General features: G+C 50.0%; 1 protein-coding gene across 2 annotated transcripts in view; it reads right to left on the bottom strand.

The window, feature by feature from the left end:
- Positions 1-19,568, bottom strand: part of Eefsec (eukaryotic elongation factor, selenocysteine-tRNA-specific) — a 217,099-nt gene that overhangs the window by 118,437 nt on the left and 79,094 nt on the right. For both annotated transcript variants that reach the window (XM_005387044.2, XM_005387043.2), the window contains exon 2: positions 3,828-4,035. In XM_005387044.2, the coding sequence (XP_005387101.1) occupies positions 3,828-4,015 (188 nt within the window). In that variant the 5' untranslated portion in view covers positions 4,016-4,035. The remainder of the gene's footprint in view (positions 1-3,827; positions 4,036-19,568) is intronic.

Genomic DNA, 19,568 nt, shown 5'->3' on the forward strand with positions numbered 1-19,568 from the left:
AAAGAGCCAAGAACAGAGTAATGGTTACCTGAAAAACTGCCATGTAAAATACTAGGTAATCATGGTAGAAATTAAAAATGAAAATACCTCATGATTACAACTAGATGACAGAAAAGGGGGAGGGGGCCAGTGCAGAGCCCACAATGATACAGGGGACAGCATCAACAGAGATGAGTTATGCTTTATATTCCAACAAGGAATAATACAAAAAGGAAATTAAAGGAGCAATTCCATTCACAATAGCAACAGAAAGAATTAAACACTTAGGAATGAATCTAACCACTGAGGTGAAAGACTTGAACACTGAAGATCACAAAATATGGGTGAAAGCAATTTACAAAGACCTAAGGGGTGAATGGAAAGCCCTCCCGTGTTCCTGGACTGGAAGGCACAGTTCTGCTAAGATGTCAATAGCCCAAAACAACCGACAGATTCCGCAGGCAACAAAAGAAAAAAAAATTAGACTTTTATCAAAAGTAAGAACTTTTTATATCAAAGAGCACTATCAAAAAAATTAAAAGACAACCTAGAGTGGGAGAAAAATGTATAAAACACACTTCTTTATCATTAATTAAGAGATTAATGTTCACAATGTATAAACCTATAGTTCAATGACAAGACAGCCCAGTTACAACATGCACAAAGGACATGAAGAGGTATTTCTCCAAGAAGACATACAAAAGGCCAACATGTACACAAAAAGATGCGAACCTTTAGCGAAATGCAAAACAAAACAATGAGATATCATTTCACACCTATTATGATGGCTACCTGAGGAAAAAAAAGGAAATATAATAAATGTTGAGGAGGCTGTGAACAAATTAGAATCCTCATGGGTTACTGGTAGGAATGTAAAATAGTACACCAGCTATGGAAAATGGGAAATTCCTCAAAAAGTTAAACACCAAACTGCCATCTGCCCTTGTAATTCCACTCCTAGAAAAACGGGCATTCATAGGCAAAGGACTTGAAGCAGATTGGAGCAGATGTTACTTCATAGCAACATTATTCAATAGCCCATGTACACACCATCAGAGGATAGACAAAATGTGATACATACGATAGAATACTACACAGCCAGGAAAGGAGTGAAATTTGACATGTGGTACAACATGGCTGTACTTTGAAAACATTAGGATACATGAAATCTAGATATAAAGGCCCAATTTTGTAGGATTCCACTTATACAAGGTACCTAGGATAGGTAAATTCAGAGACAGAAAGTAAAATAGAAATTCCTAAGGGCTGAGGCAAAGGTAGAAGGGAGAGTTACTGCTTACTGGGCACAGAGTTTATGTCAGGAATCACAGAAAGTTTTATTTTTTTTTTTCAGGGGCAGGGAGATACAGCACTGTGAATATATTTAATGTCACTGAACTACACTCTCCCACATGATTAAAATGATAAATATTCTGTATATTTTATCACAATAAAAAATGTGGAAGAAAAAAGAGGTCAGTACTGCACATAGTAAAAAGACAGAAATTTTTAAAAACTCAAAATATTAGCGGCTACTGTTTTGAGAAAAGAAATCCCCGGTGGTCTCCTCTTTCTTTTAATCACTTTTCTCTATTTTCCAAATTATCTTTTAATTACTCTTTGGATAGAAAAAAAATAAGGTTTACATTTAAGCACTTTTTAGGGTTTGTTTTGTTTACTTGTTTGAGACAAGGTCTCACTATGTAGCCCAGGCTGGCCTTGAACTCACGGCCATCTTCCTGCCTCAGCCTCCTGAGTACTGGGATCACAAGCATGCCCAGCTCACTTGATACGTGTATGGTTCACTAGTACACATTTGTCCTTTCGAAACTTAGACCAACATTTACTAAGCAAAGGACCAAAGGAAGGGAAGCAATCCCTTAAAATGATTTAAGAAGCTCTTGCTTGGTGGAGGTAAAAGCTGACGTTCTCTTGCAAGACAACTGGCCTGCCCAGCACCAGCCCCTGGTCACATCCACCAGGGCAACCGTCCTTTCCTTGTCTGCACCCTTGGGTGCTACAGGAGGAGAGGGCTCTGAGGCTCCTCCAATGGACAATTTCATCTAGCTGTGTAGTAAAGTCCATAATTTGACCTTGAACCAAAACTTTAAAATAGGAATAGTAATTCAAACATGCAAGTGAGAAATTTTCTTAAATTCAATTAATTAATCAAAATGGCAACTATTAATTTACCCCCCGAGTATGTTAAACCCTTCCCAGAAGAGCTGTTCATATAGAAGATGACACTGACACCGTGTCGGGTTTTTATGCAGGAGTCCAAAAGACCTGTTCTCCCCTTTCTGACAAGTAAATAAAACGGCAGAGAGATCAAATAACTCACTAAAAAGAAGATATAATTTTTTATCTTCCTTTTTACAGTCTCATATCCACTTCCGTTGGGAATAACAAACTCTGAATTCTTATGCAACACTTATCTAAATGTGTCGATTTTATCGGATTGATGAATTTTGCTAACAAAAGGCAGCGCTAGGAAATCTTTTATGACATATTTGGCCCATTCACAGGGCTGGAGCTTTAATTTAACCGATGTGAGAATTCTGAGGGAGAGCTGCAGGTGTTGGATCTGAAAAAAAAATCATAAATGAGAAGCTGTATCAATCTTTATGACAGGGAAACAAAAACACTCTCTACTTGCTTGCCCTCCTAGGCTGGAGAAGGAGAGGTGGCAGTGGCAGGATATTGTCTCAGCTGCATAGCAAAGAGGAAGCATCCCTGTCTCCCGGTGACCACTATTTAGTATTGATCAAAAGGGACCAGCCCAGGGAGGAAGTGGGAAATTGATACAACAACAAGGTTTGCCAATGCTGTGTGCTCAACAAGGACATTCACTCGTTTCTCAACCACATCAGGGTCAGTCATCCTGCGGCTGCTGACACCCAGATGGCTCCTGGTTCCACGGTCCCCACCCGTCCCCACTACCCTGCTCTGCCCAGTGGCTCTGCCACCTTCCTGCCAGACTGTCATCAGCACCCATGGCTAGACAAGGTCTGTGGAGTAGCCTCAGGAGCCCCAGGTCACCTCCTCCCTCCTGCATTGCCCTGACTCAGAGCCACACTTCCTGCCCCTGCTGCCGCAGCACCTCCTGGTCTTCCCCACCACGCCTGGAGCTCCTGGTGGGCCCTCATGCACTCAGACCGGCACAACACTCTGCGACCACTTCCTAGCTCCACAAGACAACACTGCACATTCCCAGCGCAAGCTGCTGCGGAAGCCCTGTGTCATCTGCCATTTCCTCCTCTGGCCTCCAACAGCAACGCTGACTCATCTATCCACCCAATATGACAAGCCCCTGGGACAGAAATGACCATTCACCCACTAACACTCCTTACTGCCTGTTGATCACCAAGATGTGGAGAAGCAGAGGGAGAACGGACAGGGCTCCCAGCTGCTCTGCACTGAGGTCTGGCCTAGACACGTGGGCAGGACCAAGAACCCGAGAGGGGACTTGTCCTCCACACCAGGCCTTCCTCATGGGGCACAGCCCTCAGCTTTCCCTTCTGGAAGCTGAGGCACACAAGCGCCAGTGCCTCACTCTGACTGGAGAAACAAGGTGTGCGCACGGCCTAGAGCAAGAGACAGCAAAACCAGCCTCCAACATGCGCCACTCCTGTGAGCAAACTCCCTGAAAGGCAGCTTCTAGTTTTTCATGTTCCTGTGGTTTTTGGCCTCTTTGAACAGCCCCTTAGTCTTTTCCCAGCTCACTGCAGCCTTGAACGGTGCAAGTACCAGGAGGGATTCCACTTACGAGGGTGGGAAGCTGGTCCTGCCTGCCCAGTCCATGCCAAAGCCTCCTGCTAGGGGAGCGTTCCTCCCATTGGCAAACCTACTTCGTGTTCTCGAGGGTCTTCTGCATTTTCCTGGTCATTTTGTCAATGGCTGTCTGTCTCTTCCCTTCAGCTAAGAGGTCTATTTTGTTTAGCACCACGATCAGCTTCTGGCAGGCAATCTGGCCGATCACGAGGCACTCTGCTGACTGGGTCTGCATCCCCTTCGTCACGTCGATGACCAGCATCATCAGGTCGATGATCTGGGCTCCTGGGATGAGAGAAGACAAGGTCAGCAAGGGCAAGGGGGTGTAGAGGCCCACAGAAAGTCACCCCACTGCAGGCCAGGCAAAGTGCTGTAAGAAAGTGGGCAAAGAAGAATGGATGGTGACCATGAACCTCCTGGCTCCAGGCCCTGGGTGGGATGCTTGGACCTGTGAACTACTGAAGGAGCTGGGGAAGCTGAGGCCCATAACATACAGCTTGCCCAGGGCCACACAGCTAACAGGCAGCAAGGGGAAAGCTCATCCAAATCCAGACCCCCACACACAACTATTTTACTAATCCTGTCACTTTCATTTCAAGCAGGAAAAAGCTCATGTTTTGTGCTAGGCTTGGACAGCGCCTGGACACTCGTCCTTGTTCAGAACGAGAACAAAACCCCAAGAGTAAGGGGCAGGGACCAGGGGAGTGTACAGTGCTTCTCAGAGAACTGAGCCACTGAGCTCTGTCACATGCGTGCCTGGCCGTACCCCTCCCTGCACAGCAACCCGAGCCCAACCCCAGCAGGTGGACAGACGGTCACAGAACAGCTGAAGGAGGGAACCCAGTGTCACCCTGCAGAGGGACTGTCTTTTTAAAGGCACTTAGAGTCATTTCAATAAGAAAACAAAACAAAGTCATTTCAAATATGACCTCGTGAATGGGGAAAATCCAAGGATTTGCCCTGCTGAAAGGAACTGTGTTTTCATTTTTCTTTACAAAGGGCCCCACAAAGAGGTTTTCCAGGCCCAATTATGGCCCCTAAGAGGCAGAGGAAGACTGCTCTAGGAGTGATTCTGATGACAACAGCATAGCGGAGGGAGCTCCCCTGCCCCCCTGCCGGCACCAACAGTGTGCACTAGGCCAACTCACGTCCTCCCCACTACCTGTGTTTCAAATGAGGACAGGGAGCCTCAGGGACACGGGTACTCATGCTCTAGGTCACGTGGGCAATAGACACCAAAGGGTGCTAGAAGCCAGGGCCGCTGGCTCCCAGCACTGCTCTGCTGCCTACACTCCTCTGGCAGGAGGCTCGGCCATGTTAGGGTTTCCATCTGGATGCCCTCTAAAGCCTCCTGAGCTCGGGGGCTGGGCTTCTGGGAGGGGACTGGGGCATGGGGGCGGGTGCTGACTCGCTGTCAGGAGGTGGAGTCTGGTAAGCAGAGAAGTCACTGGGGTGACCTGGCAGGGCGCATCTCTCTTCCTGGCTCCTCTCTTGTCTCTCTGCTTCCTGATTACTGGAATGGGAGAGACTTTCCTCTGCCCAGGCCCTTCCACCCTGCTGCTGACCACACAAGGACCGAAAGTTACAAAAGCAGGAGCTGAATGAAGGGGCTCCTTTCCTGAACTGCAGGGGTCAGGCAGTTTGTCCTGGTGCTGAGGAAAGCAGCTGAGATAGTGTGCGTCCAACTGCAGCCAGGCTGGCATGCCCCAGCTCCCTTCCTGCCTGCCCAGGCCACCTCTCCCTCCTCCAGGACAGGAGGGAGGTGGGGTCTCTAACGTCCAGGGGTCAAGCCCAGGTACAAGGGGCAGCAGCACTCCCAGGTAGGAGGACCTAGGTTTCTCCCACAGCCATGCAGAGGGCACACTGGCTCCATCATCTACCAGGAACACAGTGCATTTAAAACAGCCCCAGCTGTATACACCTGCAATCCCAGCACTCTGGAAGCTGAGGAGGAAGGGCTGTAAGTTCAAGCCCAGCCTAGGCAACTTACCAAGACCTATGTCAAAATAAAAAAGGGTTGAGATGTAGCTCAGAGCAAAGACCTAGGTTCAATCCTCAGCTCTGCAAAAAAGAAAAAAAGCCCAGAACTGATTCATACTGGGGGGTGGGGGGGCGCCTGAATTAGTACAATCTGCAGGGCCAATTTGGAAAGTACTATCAAAATGCATGTAACATGTGGCCCAGCCAAGCTCATATAAACATAGAATGCCCTGTGGCATGTTTACTGACCCTAAAGTTGGAAACCACATAGATGCCCATCAGTAGAAAGAAGGCTAAAAATAGTGCAAATGAAGAAGCCCTTTCTGGACCACTCCAGAATGGCCTCCATGAAGAGCGGGAGGGGAAAGCAAGGGGCAGAGCCGCGCTCAGCATCGTGTGTGCATGCAGGGGCCAGGCAGCTTCTGTGTGGATTTGGCCACCACGGGAGTGCAAGAGAGAGTGGGTGGCAGAGAGGAAATTCTTCATGGCACATCCTTCTGTTCTCATCTCAAGCAAGGGTGCAGAATCATTCAGAAACTCACATTTTAAATACACAAATAATAAAATAAACACACACTGGCATACTGCTTTCCTGCTAAGAGTCCTCACTACCCCATGAATACAAACTAACTCCCCAGTGTGGCTTCAGACTCCCTCTTTTCTAAATTAACAGTTGCTCTCACACTTGACCTGTGCCACACAGTCCCTGGCCCTTCATAAATGTCCTTCTGGGCTCCTTGTCTTGCCCATGGCCCCACGAAGCCAACACCTGCCTCCCACAGGCGAATGTGAGCTCTTCCCGCTAGCAAGAGGACACTGGCAACCCCAGTCCTCCCACCCGCAGCAAACCCAGGGCCGACCCAGGCCTGAGGCCATCTCTGAGCAGAAGGAGGACGCTCACGGTAAGAGGAGTGTGTGGCGTCCCAGCCGGGGGAACAGCCCTTCAAGGCCCATGGGTCCCGGCAGCAGCCCAGGCCTGCTCTACCTCATGGGCTCCTCCAGGGGCGCTCAGGAGTGATTCCAACCTCCAGGTCTCCTTCAGGACAAAACACCACCCACACTTTATACATGAGGAGACTGGGGCTTTGGAGAAGCAGACGGAGCCCAGGCTCTTAACCACAGCGCCACACAGCCTGTCCTTCCCAGTGGGGACCCAAGCTACGTGTCATCCTCCTCTCACACGTTCCACTTCACCCTCATCCTCTACTTGAGAACCAGGCACAACGCACATTCGCTCTTGCCACCTTCCAGGAGCCCTGCCTGAGCATCAGTGGCCTGGATCTTGCCCACCTTGCTCTGCCTGTCTACCCTAGCCTGAGCGCTGGCAGCCAAGGCCTGGGGCTTTGGTCTGCATTCCCAGCACAGGACGAACTTGGGCACAGCTTAATAAATCCTTGTTGAGCTGCACTGATCAACATTAGCTCCACGCTTCCTCCACTCTCTTCTCTAAGATTCAGTTTCCTATGGGCATATACAACTGTCCCAGAATGCTGAGTCCTGCCCTGTCCACGTCTTGGGCCCTCCTACTTGTTGGGATCTTGTGCATGGGAAATGATGCTAATTGACAGGCTCAGTAAGCCAAGTGCAGATGGGCCCAAGCTCGAGGGAGCCAGTCAGGATTCCATCTGCAGCCTTAGCTGGCGTCTACAAGCCGCCTTTGTTTCAGCAAGCACACAGTTCTGCTCCCTCTCTGCAGCATGACCAGCACCAAGGACTTCTAAGGAGCCCAGAGGTCAGGGCGGCCTGACTGGCTACACTGAGAACCGGGTACTGCTGGACATTGGGGTCAGCAGTAGGCAACTGCCCGCTGCCTGGCAGTCGCTCTGTGACTCTTGTTTCTTCAGCAAACTTTGATCAGCAACAGGAAGTAACACAACTGGCCTGCCTGTCTTGTCTTCTTCAGACTCCCCAGTATTTCCAGAGAATGAATCAAACAGTGTCCTTCCCCGTTCCCATGAACCTAGGGTAGGAAATCACCCTGAGATACAGGGACAGAGGGACCGAGTGGGTGGGAACACAAGACAGAAACTCGAGGCTGACAAATGACCCTCTATATTTCCAATCTATCAGGGCTTTTCATCTAGCTGCATTGACTGCGGACTCCTTGAAAGGTCTGCGGAGTAATTATAACAGGGTTAAAGTTTCTCAGTACTTTTTTTAAAATCACAATTTCCAATTCTGTAGACTGTATATCGTAATCATTTCAAAAATAAAAATAATGAAAAACTGACAAAGCTCAAGATTTAACAAAGTCTAAATTATCTTTGAGATGGAATTTTCCATCTGGGACTGGGGGGCGGGTGCACCCAGAAAAAAATTTTGACTGGAAAACATGAATATAAAACTCTAAACATATTTTAGCAGCCTCAAATCAGTTTAAGTCAAAACTTGTAAGTTTCCTAAAAAGGACTAATGATATTAAATTTAAAATAGGCTGCTCAGTGGCACGGCATGCCTGCCTGGCAATCACGAGGTTGTGAGTTTGATTCCCGGTACCAAAAAAAAAAAAAAAAAAGAATAAAATATAGAAAATTTTGTTTTCACATGATGAAGAATGTAAATATACTGCAATGAACATGATAAACTGTGGTGGCAACTGATGTCCAATAGCATGGTAACCTCTGCCAGCTATGGCAAAGCACTCTGCCCCACTCCCTGGTCTACATAGTGAACACAGGGACAGTGCCTCAGTCACTGGGGTGCAGTGACAATTAAATGAGATAGCACACATGGAAAGCACTTCAGAGAGGGAAGGAAACAGTCAAGGTCAAGCACAGGGAATCAACGCGCAGCCACAGCTGCTCTCCAGCACAGCATGCCGCATCCCTGACCAGCAGCATCTGGGTCCCGATCAGAACAGCTGCTCTGTCCCTGGCGCTATGCCAGGGTGGAGGGCGGCTCCAGGCTGAGTGCTCCAGGACACAGACATAGATGCCAGAGGTCCCTACCTGGGTGCCCAGGGTGGGAGGAGATGCCAGCAGCTCTCCCAGCCCCGGCGGCCATCAAGATTGCTGTTACTTTGATTCATTACTCTAAGTACAGTTTGTCTGTCTCATTTTGTGGGTCAAAAGACTAAAGCTCTGGCAGGTTAAATACCTTGCCCAAAGCCACCCGGCTCGGGGTGGAACCCAGAGTTGGTCAGGTGCCAACACAGGCTGCAGCTGTCTTGGTCTGACTCTGCTGGTTCAGGGGCCGAGGGGAAAAGACTTCTACTGTGATACAGCCATTCAGCCCCAGCCAGGGGAAGCTGCTCGGGTGCGCGATGGCTCTGTGCACACCCGTGTTCTCTCTGCGCAGTTTTCCTGTCGAAAGGCAAGTCTGCAGTTTCTCTCTAACTTCCCACGATTTGGAAGGTAAGGGACTTATGTTCCCCATGTCCCCTCATGATTCATGCACACTTCTCCTAAGAGGAAGAGGAAGAGTATGAACGACACTTCGCCACATCACAGTCCTCAGAGGCAGCCCTCTCTAGGGTACCTGGTAAGTGCCAGCCACAGCCTGGAGCACTGCGCCCATTCCTGACCAGGAAATCCTTGGTTTTTGAACCAGCCTGCAGAGGTGGGCTCCTCACAGACATCCTGGCCAAATCTACAGGACCAGCAGGAGACCCTGAGCAAAAGAGGCAGGCAGGCAGGACCGGACATCTCCCCTAAGTCATCAGTCCCTAGAGCATTCACACTGAAACCTCAGCTTCCTGTTTGCTAGTAAAGAATGTGCCATACCAAGCAGTCCCAAAAAACAAGCTGCAGGTGTTTGAAGTACCAGAAGTACCTGTGGAAGTAGAGCTGACCCAGCACCCCATGTGTGGACCCCAAAAGCAGCAGCCACTGCAGAATGAGCACTGGGCTGAAGTCAGGCCTGGAGCCCCCTTTATTGGCTGCAAAAGGACAAAGGTGGGCCACTTTGGGACAAGCGCTGTTCCACCTCAGCACCTATAAGCGCAGGAATGTACTGCCAACATTTATCATTTGAGGGACAGTACAGAAAAGCAGATGTACAAATAATAGATGTGGTAAAACTGGGTCTGCATGCGACATGGCCAAGGGGCTCCTGTCACCCTGAGAACAGCTTATACATTCCCACTTTTACGCTGGTCCCCATAACTCCTGATTGCCCACCACCACCCCCCAGGGGCATCAACCTGGCTCCTACTAGGCACCCGGACTTGTTACTTATGCATTAGCTCTGATCCCCACCATAGCCCCGTGAGGAGAGGCGTCCCTTTCTCTGAAGACAAACCTCGGGTCTGGCTTACATAGCAATAAATCACCCAAGTTGGGCCAGACTCAAGAGCTGCCTGACTCCAAAGTCTGTACTTCCTACTGCCAGCTGCCTCTTGGTCACAGTCCTGCATTCCTGACTCCTGTGGGAACCCCGAGGCATCCCAAGAAGGTAGGCAGAGTCCTGCAGGTGGCAGAGGAAGGGGAGCAGACCACGTGCAAAGGCAGCCTGCCAGTGTCCTCCAGGACACACGTGCCACTGGGGGCCCATCCTGCAGGAGGGGGTAAAAGGAGACATTCATCACCACCGCAGAAGCCCTGCAGAGAACAATGAGAGCCATGTCAGTGGTGGAGGAACAGGGGGACAACAAAGCGAGGCCGTGCAGGAGATCAAGAGAAAAATCAGCAGTCCCGGACAAGACAGCAGAGAAACAGAGGTGCTGGGCTCCTGCCAAAAGGAGGAAAAGCCGAAGAACAATAAATGCCGGAGCCTCACTGCCAAACACCCACAGAGCAGAGAGGAGAGCAGTGCAGGATGCCAGTGCATTTGCTGGCTAAGAGATCTTAAGGGATGGCTTCTCTCGTTTGAGCCTCATGTACAGCATCTGTAATTGGAAACAACCGCACAACTGTGACAAAGGGACGATGGGCAGCCATCGAGATAAAAATAAAGCTGGAGCTCCATCTTCCACCTCATATCAACATAAATTCCAAGTGGACTAAGGTTTCAAACCTAAGAACATAAAACCAAAAGTACTGGAAGAAAATGCATGAAAAAATTTTAGGACCTTAAAGGTAAACACTGCCTAGGTAAGATACCAAGCCGAGAAACATGAAAGGAAAGGAAAACTGACAAATGGAACAACATGAAAATCAAACATGGAAAAGGATATGATAAAGTTCAAAAAGAGAGGCTTAAAACACCCATTACACATAGAGGACTACTTTCTTGAATATTTCACACATAGAGGACTACTTTCTTGAATATTTCAAATTAAATATGTTTAAATTGGTAATTTGAAAGAGTAACAACTCAGCTGAAAAATGTAAATGATATCAACAGCTAGCAGCACACTTACTGAGCAGGTCCGGGCACTGGGCCCAGGGTGAGAGCCTGGCATACCTAAGAGGCCGGGAGAACAGTAATTCCCACCCCTTAGCATACCGTGAGGGAAAGCAGGAGGCCAACCCTAAACCTACGTCAATTTCATGCTGGGTCAAGGATGCTGGTGTCACGGGCCACACAAGGCAGGGGCAGCATATTCAGGAATGTCCAGGAGGTCTCATCCAGGAAACATCAGGCAGACTCCAAGGACAGAGGTGGGCAGGGGGCAGAAGAGTGGTGCAGGCAGCAGGAGGAACAAGGGCAAGGGTCTGTGGAAGGAGGAGGTAGAAGCAGAGAGGCAAGCAGGGGAAAAGGAAATATAAGTAGCTCAAACCTACCACAAGATGCCCCACAGTAACCAAAAGAATAGTCCAAAGTGAAGCTACATGGAAATCCTCTTACTCATTGTAACAAAAAGAGCTATCACGTTAAGTGCTCACTCTGCCTGAACTGATGTTCACACAAACTGACTCACTGAATCCTCCTGACACCAGCCCTCGCCACCCCACTTACAGGTGAGGAAACTAAGTCACAGGTCACAGAACTGGTTCTTACCTAGGAGGTTGTCCCCCGCAAAACACTAATGCCCTGCAGCCAAGGGCAGGATGACAGTAGTTCTGGTATTGCCAGTTGAAGTATTCCTGGCAAAGCCTGTTTGGAAGCCAGTGTGGCACATGCCCTAGGCCCAGTGCTGCCCCTCCTGCACGTGGGCACACGCATGAGGCCTGTGCCAGCGTCTCCAATAGCAAGCACCCCACTGCCCATCTCGAGGGGTGCTCAACTGAACTGTGGTGCAGTGCAAAGCACGTCTTGCACAGCTGTTTAAAAATACCAAGCAGCTGGGCACTCACAGAGTGGTACTCTCACCAAGACAGAGCCCTGTACCACATGCCCAGCACACTGCCACTTCTAGGGCTCTGCACCAGGAAGCATATGCTTGACATCTCTGAGCATCCTTGGGATTGGTAAAGGAAACGCGTCACTGCCCTTTGACTCTGGGAGGTGAATGAGGTTAGCAGGGGACAGGAAGAAAAGAAGAGTTGCTTTTTATTGGCCATGTCTTTGTACCTTTAAAATTCTGAACCACCTGCATACTTAACTGATTCAGTAATAATTTATTTTCTAAAGTAAAGCTCTATATCACTGGAAAACTAGCATCATTTATCATAAGGGTTTTTTTTTTGTTAAAGTACAATAAAAATAAAATACTGTTACTACATCCTAGCCAACACCAGTGCTGCCACAGGCACTGAGCCTGCCACTAAGAGAGGCATGAAGAGTTCTCAGCACCAACCAGAGACTTTCGTGCCATCATCAGAAGGGCTTAGAATCTCAGACGGAAGGACTCTCTCCCTGGGATTAATGCCACAGCTTCACTAGGTGTGTCCCTCTCCCACTAGGATGCTGTGATGGGGCTGGCTCTGATGCTACCAGCTGGACTGTCCCCAAAGCAGGTGGCGGCAGAGGCAGCCAGCTAGCTGTATTTGTTTGGTGGCCATGAAGATATCCTGTGAGTGCAGTCTGAAGAGTCCGTTTGAGTGTCCTCACACCATAGTGCGCATGGTCAAGCTTGCTCGAAGGGACTCCTAAATCCAGGGCCACCTGTACCAAAACCAGATAGACTTACACTAGGGTGATCCAAGAGATCACCCTAGGGCAAGAGGTATTCGGAAGTTCTCTGTACTATCTGTGCAACTTTTCTGAACATTTGAAATTATTTCAAAACTAAAATCTTAAAAATGGAAACAAGAAGAAAGAAAAAAAGGAGGGGTACAAAACAGATGACTATGGGTAAAGAGTTGAGGAAAGGAGGAATTAGTTGAGGAAGGCTGCACCAGGCACAATAATCTTCACAACAGCCCGAGATGGAAGGATCACACCTCACCAGTGACAAAGCCCAGAATGGGCAGCTCTGAGATGACTTGCCCAAGGTCACACAGCTAGCAAACCACATAGCTGCATTCAATCCTAGACAGCCCTGTGTTGGCAAAGCCTGTCCTGTGTCCTGGAGTCCATCTGTCTGTACAGCCACGGAGAGGCCAAGGGCAGAGGAAACCAAGCAGTTTCTCATGGTCAGAAGCTGCAGCCAGATGTGCCCAGCTAAAGGAAACAGGAGAGGAAGTGATCTCTCCAGCAGCACTAAGGAGCACAGATGGGTCTACAGGAGAACTTCCTGAGTCGCTTACATGGATGGGGATTGGACACCAGCCTCAGGATTCAAGTTTCCTTGCTTGAAGTTTTTCAGTGGGTTCCACTTCAGGCAGGGAGCATGAATTAAACTACGGTTCCCCATCCACGCATCATCACCAGGATTTCTGCCCTGCCCATGACTCCCACCTCTACTGTTACGTACATCATTATGTGTGTGTGTTTAAAATAAGTCTTTTTTTTTTTTTTTTGAGATGAAGTTTTGCTATGTTGCCAGACTGGTCTCAAACTCCTGGGCTCCACTGCTCTTCTTGCCTTGGCTTTCCAAGAGCTGGGGACTCCAGGCGTGTGCCACTGCATCTAACTAGAAAGAAAGTCATTTTTTAAAAAAACTCAAATTTGTTGACACTCAAAAGAACTTTATGGGGCCAGGGATATAGCTCAGAGGTACAGCACCTGCCTGGCAAGCACAAGGTCCTGGGTTCGATTTCTGGCACCAAAAAAAAAAAACTTCATGTGACAGTAAATCCAATACCATCAGATTCAATGCCATAATAAAAATCAACCGTAAAGATAAATGAAAAGTTAAAGCAGGAGATTATAATTACTGGGTGCTCTCTGGACAGCATGGCCTGCTGGAGCCCAGAGCTCCTCTCTTGCTAAGTGAGGGTCAGCAAGCGAGGGGATGCTGAGAACTGGACATACGTGGCCTTGCAATCCTGGTGCCATGCCCGGCACACCTTGAACACCATCTCATGGCAGGCAGTGAGGAACCGAGGCTCAGGAAGCTGAGTGACACCAGCTGAGTGACACCACCCAGGTGTCTTTTCTCAGGAGATAGAGGACAGAGCCAGTGTGACGCATGACACAGGGATGCTCACAGATCGTCAGGGCCCAGGGGCTATGGCTGCCACTGCCTCACCCAGGAGGAAGCGAGCATGTGGGCTTGAGGGCCACAGGCTCCCACCTAGTGGGGAGCCTGGCCCCTCTGCTTCCTTAAGCTACTGTGTCCTGGTATATTTGGGGTAATCTTTTTAGCTGACTTTGCATAACAGTACAACTCCTGTTCAAGAGCAGTGAAAAGGAGCAGAAAATGGAATTTGAAATGTAGAAATAAAGTAATTGTGGGCCGTGAGCTATAATTTGATTTCATGCTTTACAAGGAAATGAAAGAAGGCTTCCTTAAAACGTACGGTCTCCGCTAGCTCCTTCTTCCCGCACCCTTCCCCCCGCCCTAACCATTTTAGGATTTCCTCTAGCACCGAAGAGAAAATAGGATTGTGGAAAATGTTCAGTTCTCAAGTGTCACTACCACTCAGGGCAAGCTCGATTTTAATGTGAACTTCCCATTCTGGGTAAGAGGAAATTCTTCAATTAATAAACCGGGTGTGCGGAGGCCAGCCTTTAAGGTTTAATCAATTTCATCTGTACTTAGGATAAAAAGACTGACTATTCTACTTTTTTTTCTCATTTTCCTTCTTTAAAAAAATAATAAAATGAATGTTTTATTTTAAATTCTTGAAGTTCATATCTCCTGTTTCAGGAAACACTGTCTATTTCATGTAGTGAGTATGAACACCCCCCCATACACACACACACACACACACACACACACACACTTCTTCCTTTTGCTAAGAATCTTTATTCAAAAATAACTACATTATCCTCTGCCCTCGTGTACTGTACAGCTTGGGAGGCGACAGAGTATCCAGGGCTCTGGAGACACCTTGAGAGGTTAAGAGAGCAAGTGAGGCAGGGAATTGGACGAATCTCCAAATATGGGCCCAAGAGCCTCTTCTGGACCAGACGGCAAGGGGCGGACACAGGACATGAATTGTGAAAAGAGCCATGTGAGGTGGCCGGGCAGTCAGTTAGCTATGTCTGAGACCAGGAAAGAGACCCCGCCCACATGGCGCTGAGGCACGCGGCCAGGGTGAGTACCAGAGGCCGCTGGACACCTTGGGATGAAACCAGGGAGCTTCCCTGGCAGTCTTCAGGCAGCATTCAGACTTGGTTGCCAGCTAGGGCTATACTGAGGCCAGAAAACTCATCTTTGATTCCACTGTCACTGGCCACTCTGAGTCTATCCAGGACCCTGAGTAGTGGTTGTGGTAAGTCCCACAGAGAAGAGTTAAGGGTACAAACCTCAGAAAGGGTCAAGAGCACCCTGGATCCTGACCCACTTCCAGGAATTGTGTATTCCACAAAATGCCTTAGCTCTCAGCCCATCCCTTAACCTATAAAACAGAGATAAAACCACTCCTAACCCCTTAGTTATATGATACACTTCATAAAGGGCTTGGGACATAGAAGGTACCTACCTGATACATAGGAGACCTGTACAATTCTACATCATCTCAGGTCTTTGTGCTATTACCAAAAATGCTTTCCTTTTTTTTTTTTTTTTTTTGAGCTAGGATCTCACTATCTTACCTGGACCCCAAGTTGGTCTTGAATTCATGGGTTCAAGTGATACCCCTGTTCCCCTTGGCCCTCTGAGTGGCTGGGACTACAGGTGTGTGCCACCTGGCTTGTTTTTATAAATCATTGTTTTGTACGAATGTAAGTCTGAGGTCCTATCAGTGTAATATCCATTGTGCAAATGAGCAAGCAAACCTCATAGTTGGTAACAACTGGCTACCAATTACCAAGGGATGAAAAGTCCCAGGCTCACCAAAGTTGGAAACAGCTGAACACACAGTGGTCGCTCTGTGAGGGCTGAGGACAGGGAAGGAAGGAGGGAGAGAGAAATGAGAGCAGCACTCAGGGCAGCTCTACAGCCAGAACACGAGGGCCAGACTCAGACCTGTCTGTCCGATCGGGGATCCATTTTCACTCCACCAGGCTGCCTCCCTACAGTGCCACTGCAGAGCATTTCTCTTGAAGACAGCACCCTGTGACCCCAAGGGAAATGGGAGGAAACTTCACAGGCATCACTGCATCTCTAGGTTTCAGGTATAGCACGGGGAGCAGGGTGTATGCGGAGGGGACAGTGGACTCCACTCTAGCTTGCTCTCTCTGCAGGCCATGAGGCCTGCCTAAGCCTCTCACCCTCCCCTGCAGAGCAGGAGTCAGGTTTTCAGGGGGCCTGTGAGCCCCACACATGGGGCTTGCCAACCTCCCCAGGACCTGCACCCCCATGGCATTATCCAGTTCCTAGACCAAAACCACCATGCTCCCTGATGAATTCCAGCATCCCACAAAGGATGTTGGGGGGCTGTGTGCCCACTCCCAGAGCCTCCAGGGCCCAGGCGAGACTGCAGAGAAGGGAACTCCCAGCCCCACCTGGAGGGGCCAGTCTCCTCAGTACAAGTCCACTTCGGACAGAGAAGAATGTGGGCCTGAGATTGCCAGATTGTCTGATTTTTCAAGAGAAGCCAAAAATCTGGACTATTATGTGAAATCTGCCAATTTTTAAATGTTGACAACCAATTCAAAAAATGTTTAAACTGTATGGCCCAAATAAAACATGTCTATGGGCCAGGCCTGGCCTGCAGCTCCCTCATGTGAGACCTCAGGAGTGGGTTTTCTCTAAAAGGAAAGTTGGAAGGAGCAGAGTAAACATCCAGCTCCCGTGGCCCCTACCCCTTGGAGTCAGCAGTATGCTCAGACCGCGGCCACGGAGCCCAGAGCAGAGCAAACAGCTCAGCTCTTCTTGATCCGGGAGCCGCCTGGGTCTTGATGGGCGTGGGCAAGGTGAATGGCAGGAAGGACCACGCTAGACGGATAGGGCGGTGGGTGCCACAGGCAGCCACAAGCTTGGCCCCTCCAGCTGGGCCACCAGAGGCAGTCATGTCCCCTCCCTGGTCTGGGCCTCAGCCAAGCAGCAGAGGGATGGTGCTGGGGTACCCCAGGCTCACCCCAACATTCAGGGCTGAGCTTCACAGGGCAGTTATAAGGTGTGGAGGAGTTAATGCAGCCAGAGGCACCCAACAGTGCTGACACGTGATTTTCTCTGTTGGGGTTTCTTCCTACAGCTTGCAGCACATACTTCCAAACTGTCTCAACATAACCCCAACAGGTACCAAGTCCACAAAGCAGCGAAGACAGCAACTGTCCTGGGTGAACAAACAAGAAAAGCAGAGGTGCCAGGCTGGAACTTCCTCTGGGATGCATGGTACCCCACCAAGCCCCTGGCATGAGTCCTTTCCACAGGAACTGGGCTTTTCTTCCTCCACTGAACTCTATCTCTTTTATCAGGTGCTTTATCAGCACCCGCATTCTGCAGAGGAACACTTTAAAGCACAGAGGTTAAATCCCTTGTCCAAACTCAAAGACCTAGGCAGCAGTGAGGACAGGATGGGACCCGAGAACTTCCTGTCTCCCCCTCTGGAGAAGAAAATGACAGGAAGGCACAGTCAGAGCTCCCCTCCTGGTCCTCCCTGGGCCATGCCCACCACCACTCCTGAGGGTCCAGGCAGGAGTAGGAGCCCAAAGCATTCTTCCCACTCTGCCCCTTCTCTGGGCCCCTTGGCTTCACCTCTCAGCTTAGGGGAGGCCCCCACACTGCTCAGAACACCCCTGTTCTGTGAGTGCCTGCAGCCTCAGCCAGTACAGGACCTTGGCACCCAGCAGCGCAGCGTAAGTGCTCGTCATGGCTACGCACTGCTGATGCAGGGCGGTCTGTGAGGCACTGTCAAGACAGCGGACATCCCCAAGCCTGAGGCAGAGCTCCCCGCACTCCTAGGCTGAGCATCACTCCACCAGCAATGGATGCTTTCTCTCTCCCTCAGTGAGACACCTCAGCGCTTCAAAGGCCGTGTGTGCTTGTTCAGAAACAGAAAAGGAGGGAGAGGATGGAGCCACTGGCAGGACCAGGCCAAGAACAGGACCATCCACAGGGTAGATCTGGGCCCCAGGGGTCACTGAGAGGAGGGCTGTGTCCCCTTGGAGAAGACCCCAAGCCAATCTGAGTGGGGGCCAAAGATGGTCCTCATTGTGCACGTTACAGATGAATAAAGTGCAGCTCCGGGCAGCAGAGACCTTGTCCAAGCCACACCACAACCAAGGACCACCAGGGCCGGGACCTGCCTGCTGCCCACCCCCGGGAGCCACAGGGCCGCCTCCCGTGTGCCTGCAGCAGTGCCACGCACGCCGGCTCTCACTCAGGCACTGAGGAGCAGCAGGCACAGCTGTGCCCTTGCACGCAAACGAGCCCCCAGGGCCCAGGGACCCTGCTCCAAAGCACAGGGACCAACACAGGGTTTTCATGACCAGCCCTAGGGTGGCAGCGCCAAAGGGCCAGGGCCACCAGGAGCTCTGCCAGGGGAAGCACCCTGAGGGCGCAGCTCACAGAGCCTGAGAGTGGCTTACGAAACTGCGCCGGACAAGCAGGAGACAGAAAAAAAGAAGTGGGGGGATGGAATCTACCATAAAAAGTAAGTAAAATCAGCAGAATTCCTTCATGAAAAGGGTGGAATTAGCATATGGCCTCAGCTGCCAAGTGAGGCCACTGAAGCAAGCAATGTAAATGAGTTCAAGATACAATTAGACATTTTTCTGGATGGAGACAGACGACTGAAGAAGGCATGGCAGGTCACATTTCACAAGGAGCAGCAGGAACACATTTCACTGTGAAGCAGCCTGCAGAGCCCACCAGGTCCTGTGAGGGCCCTGCACGAGCAGCCAGAGGGACAGGATGCAATCCTAGCCATGCCAGGAGCAGGGAGGCCCCCAGAGGAAGTGACAGACAGGCCGACTCGAATCCCGGGTGGTGTTCCCCCGCTCCCCACTGCAAGTCTCTCAAGACGCCTCCTGGGTCCCCACAAACCAGAACCCAGACCTCAGCATCAGGCACTAAGCAAACGCTTGGTTCTGCTCTACTCCAGACATCAGCGTGGTGTCCCGAGGGCTGGGTTCAGGTTCAGAGACAAATCCAACCCAGCCCTGCCCTCAAGGAACTCTCAGACTGCTGGATTACACCCTTGTGCACAGGCACACACACACAAGCACACGCGCACACACACACACACACAAACACTCAAACACTATCAACACTCTGAAGTCCGTAAACGTGAAATGAGAAGTGTCTGGTAAATAAGCGCAAAAGAGAGGCTTCAGCAACTGGGGAGGAGGAGGAGGCCGGAAAGGCAGGGGAAGAGGCCGTTCTGGGCAGAGAACACAGCAGGAGACTGCGGAAGCCCAGGCTGCCAGCACTGCACGGAGGATGCTGAGCACGCAGTTCCCCCGGATCTTTGGAGAAGCGGCCAGATCACCTCAAGCTTTGCTAAGAGAGGACAGAATGACCAGAGGCGCCAACCGCTGGCCCATGGACCAGATATGACTCAACGGCAATGACTTGGGACAGCTGTTCCCAATCTTCTGGAGAGCAAGCACATGTGGCCCACCCAAGGAACAGAAAACGC

This window comes from Chinchilla lanigera, unplaced genomic scaffold, assembly GCF_000276665.1.
Source record: "Chinchilla lanigera isolate Chin_1 unplaced genomic scaffold, ChiLan1.0 scaffold00028, whole genome shotgun sequence".
Classification (NCBI taxonomy): Eukaryota; Metazoa; Chordata; class Mammalia; order Rodentia; family Chinchillidae; genus Chinchilla; species Chinchilla lanigera.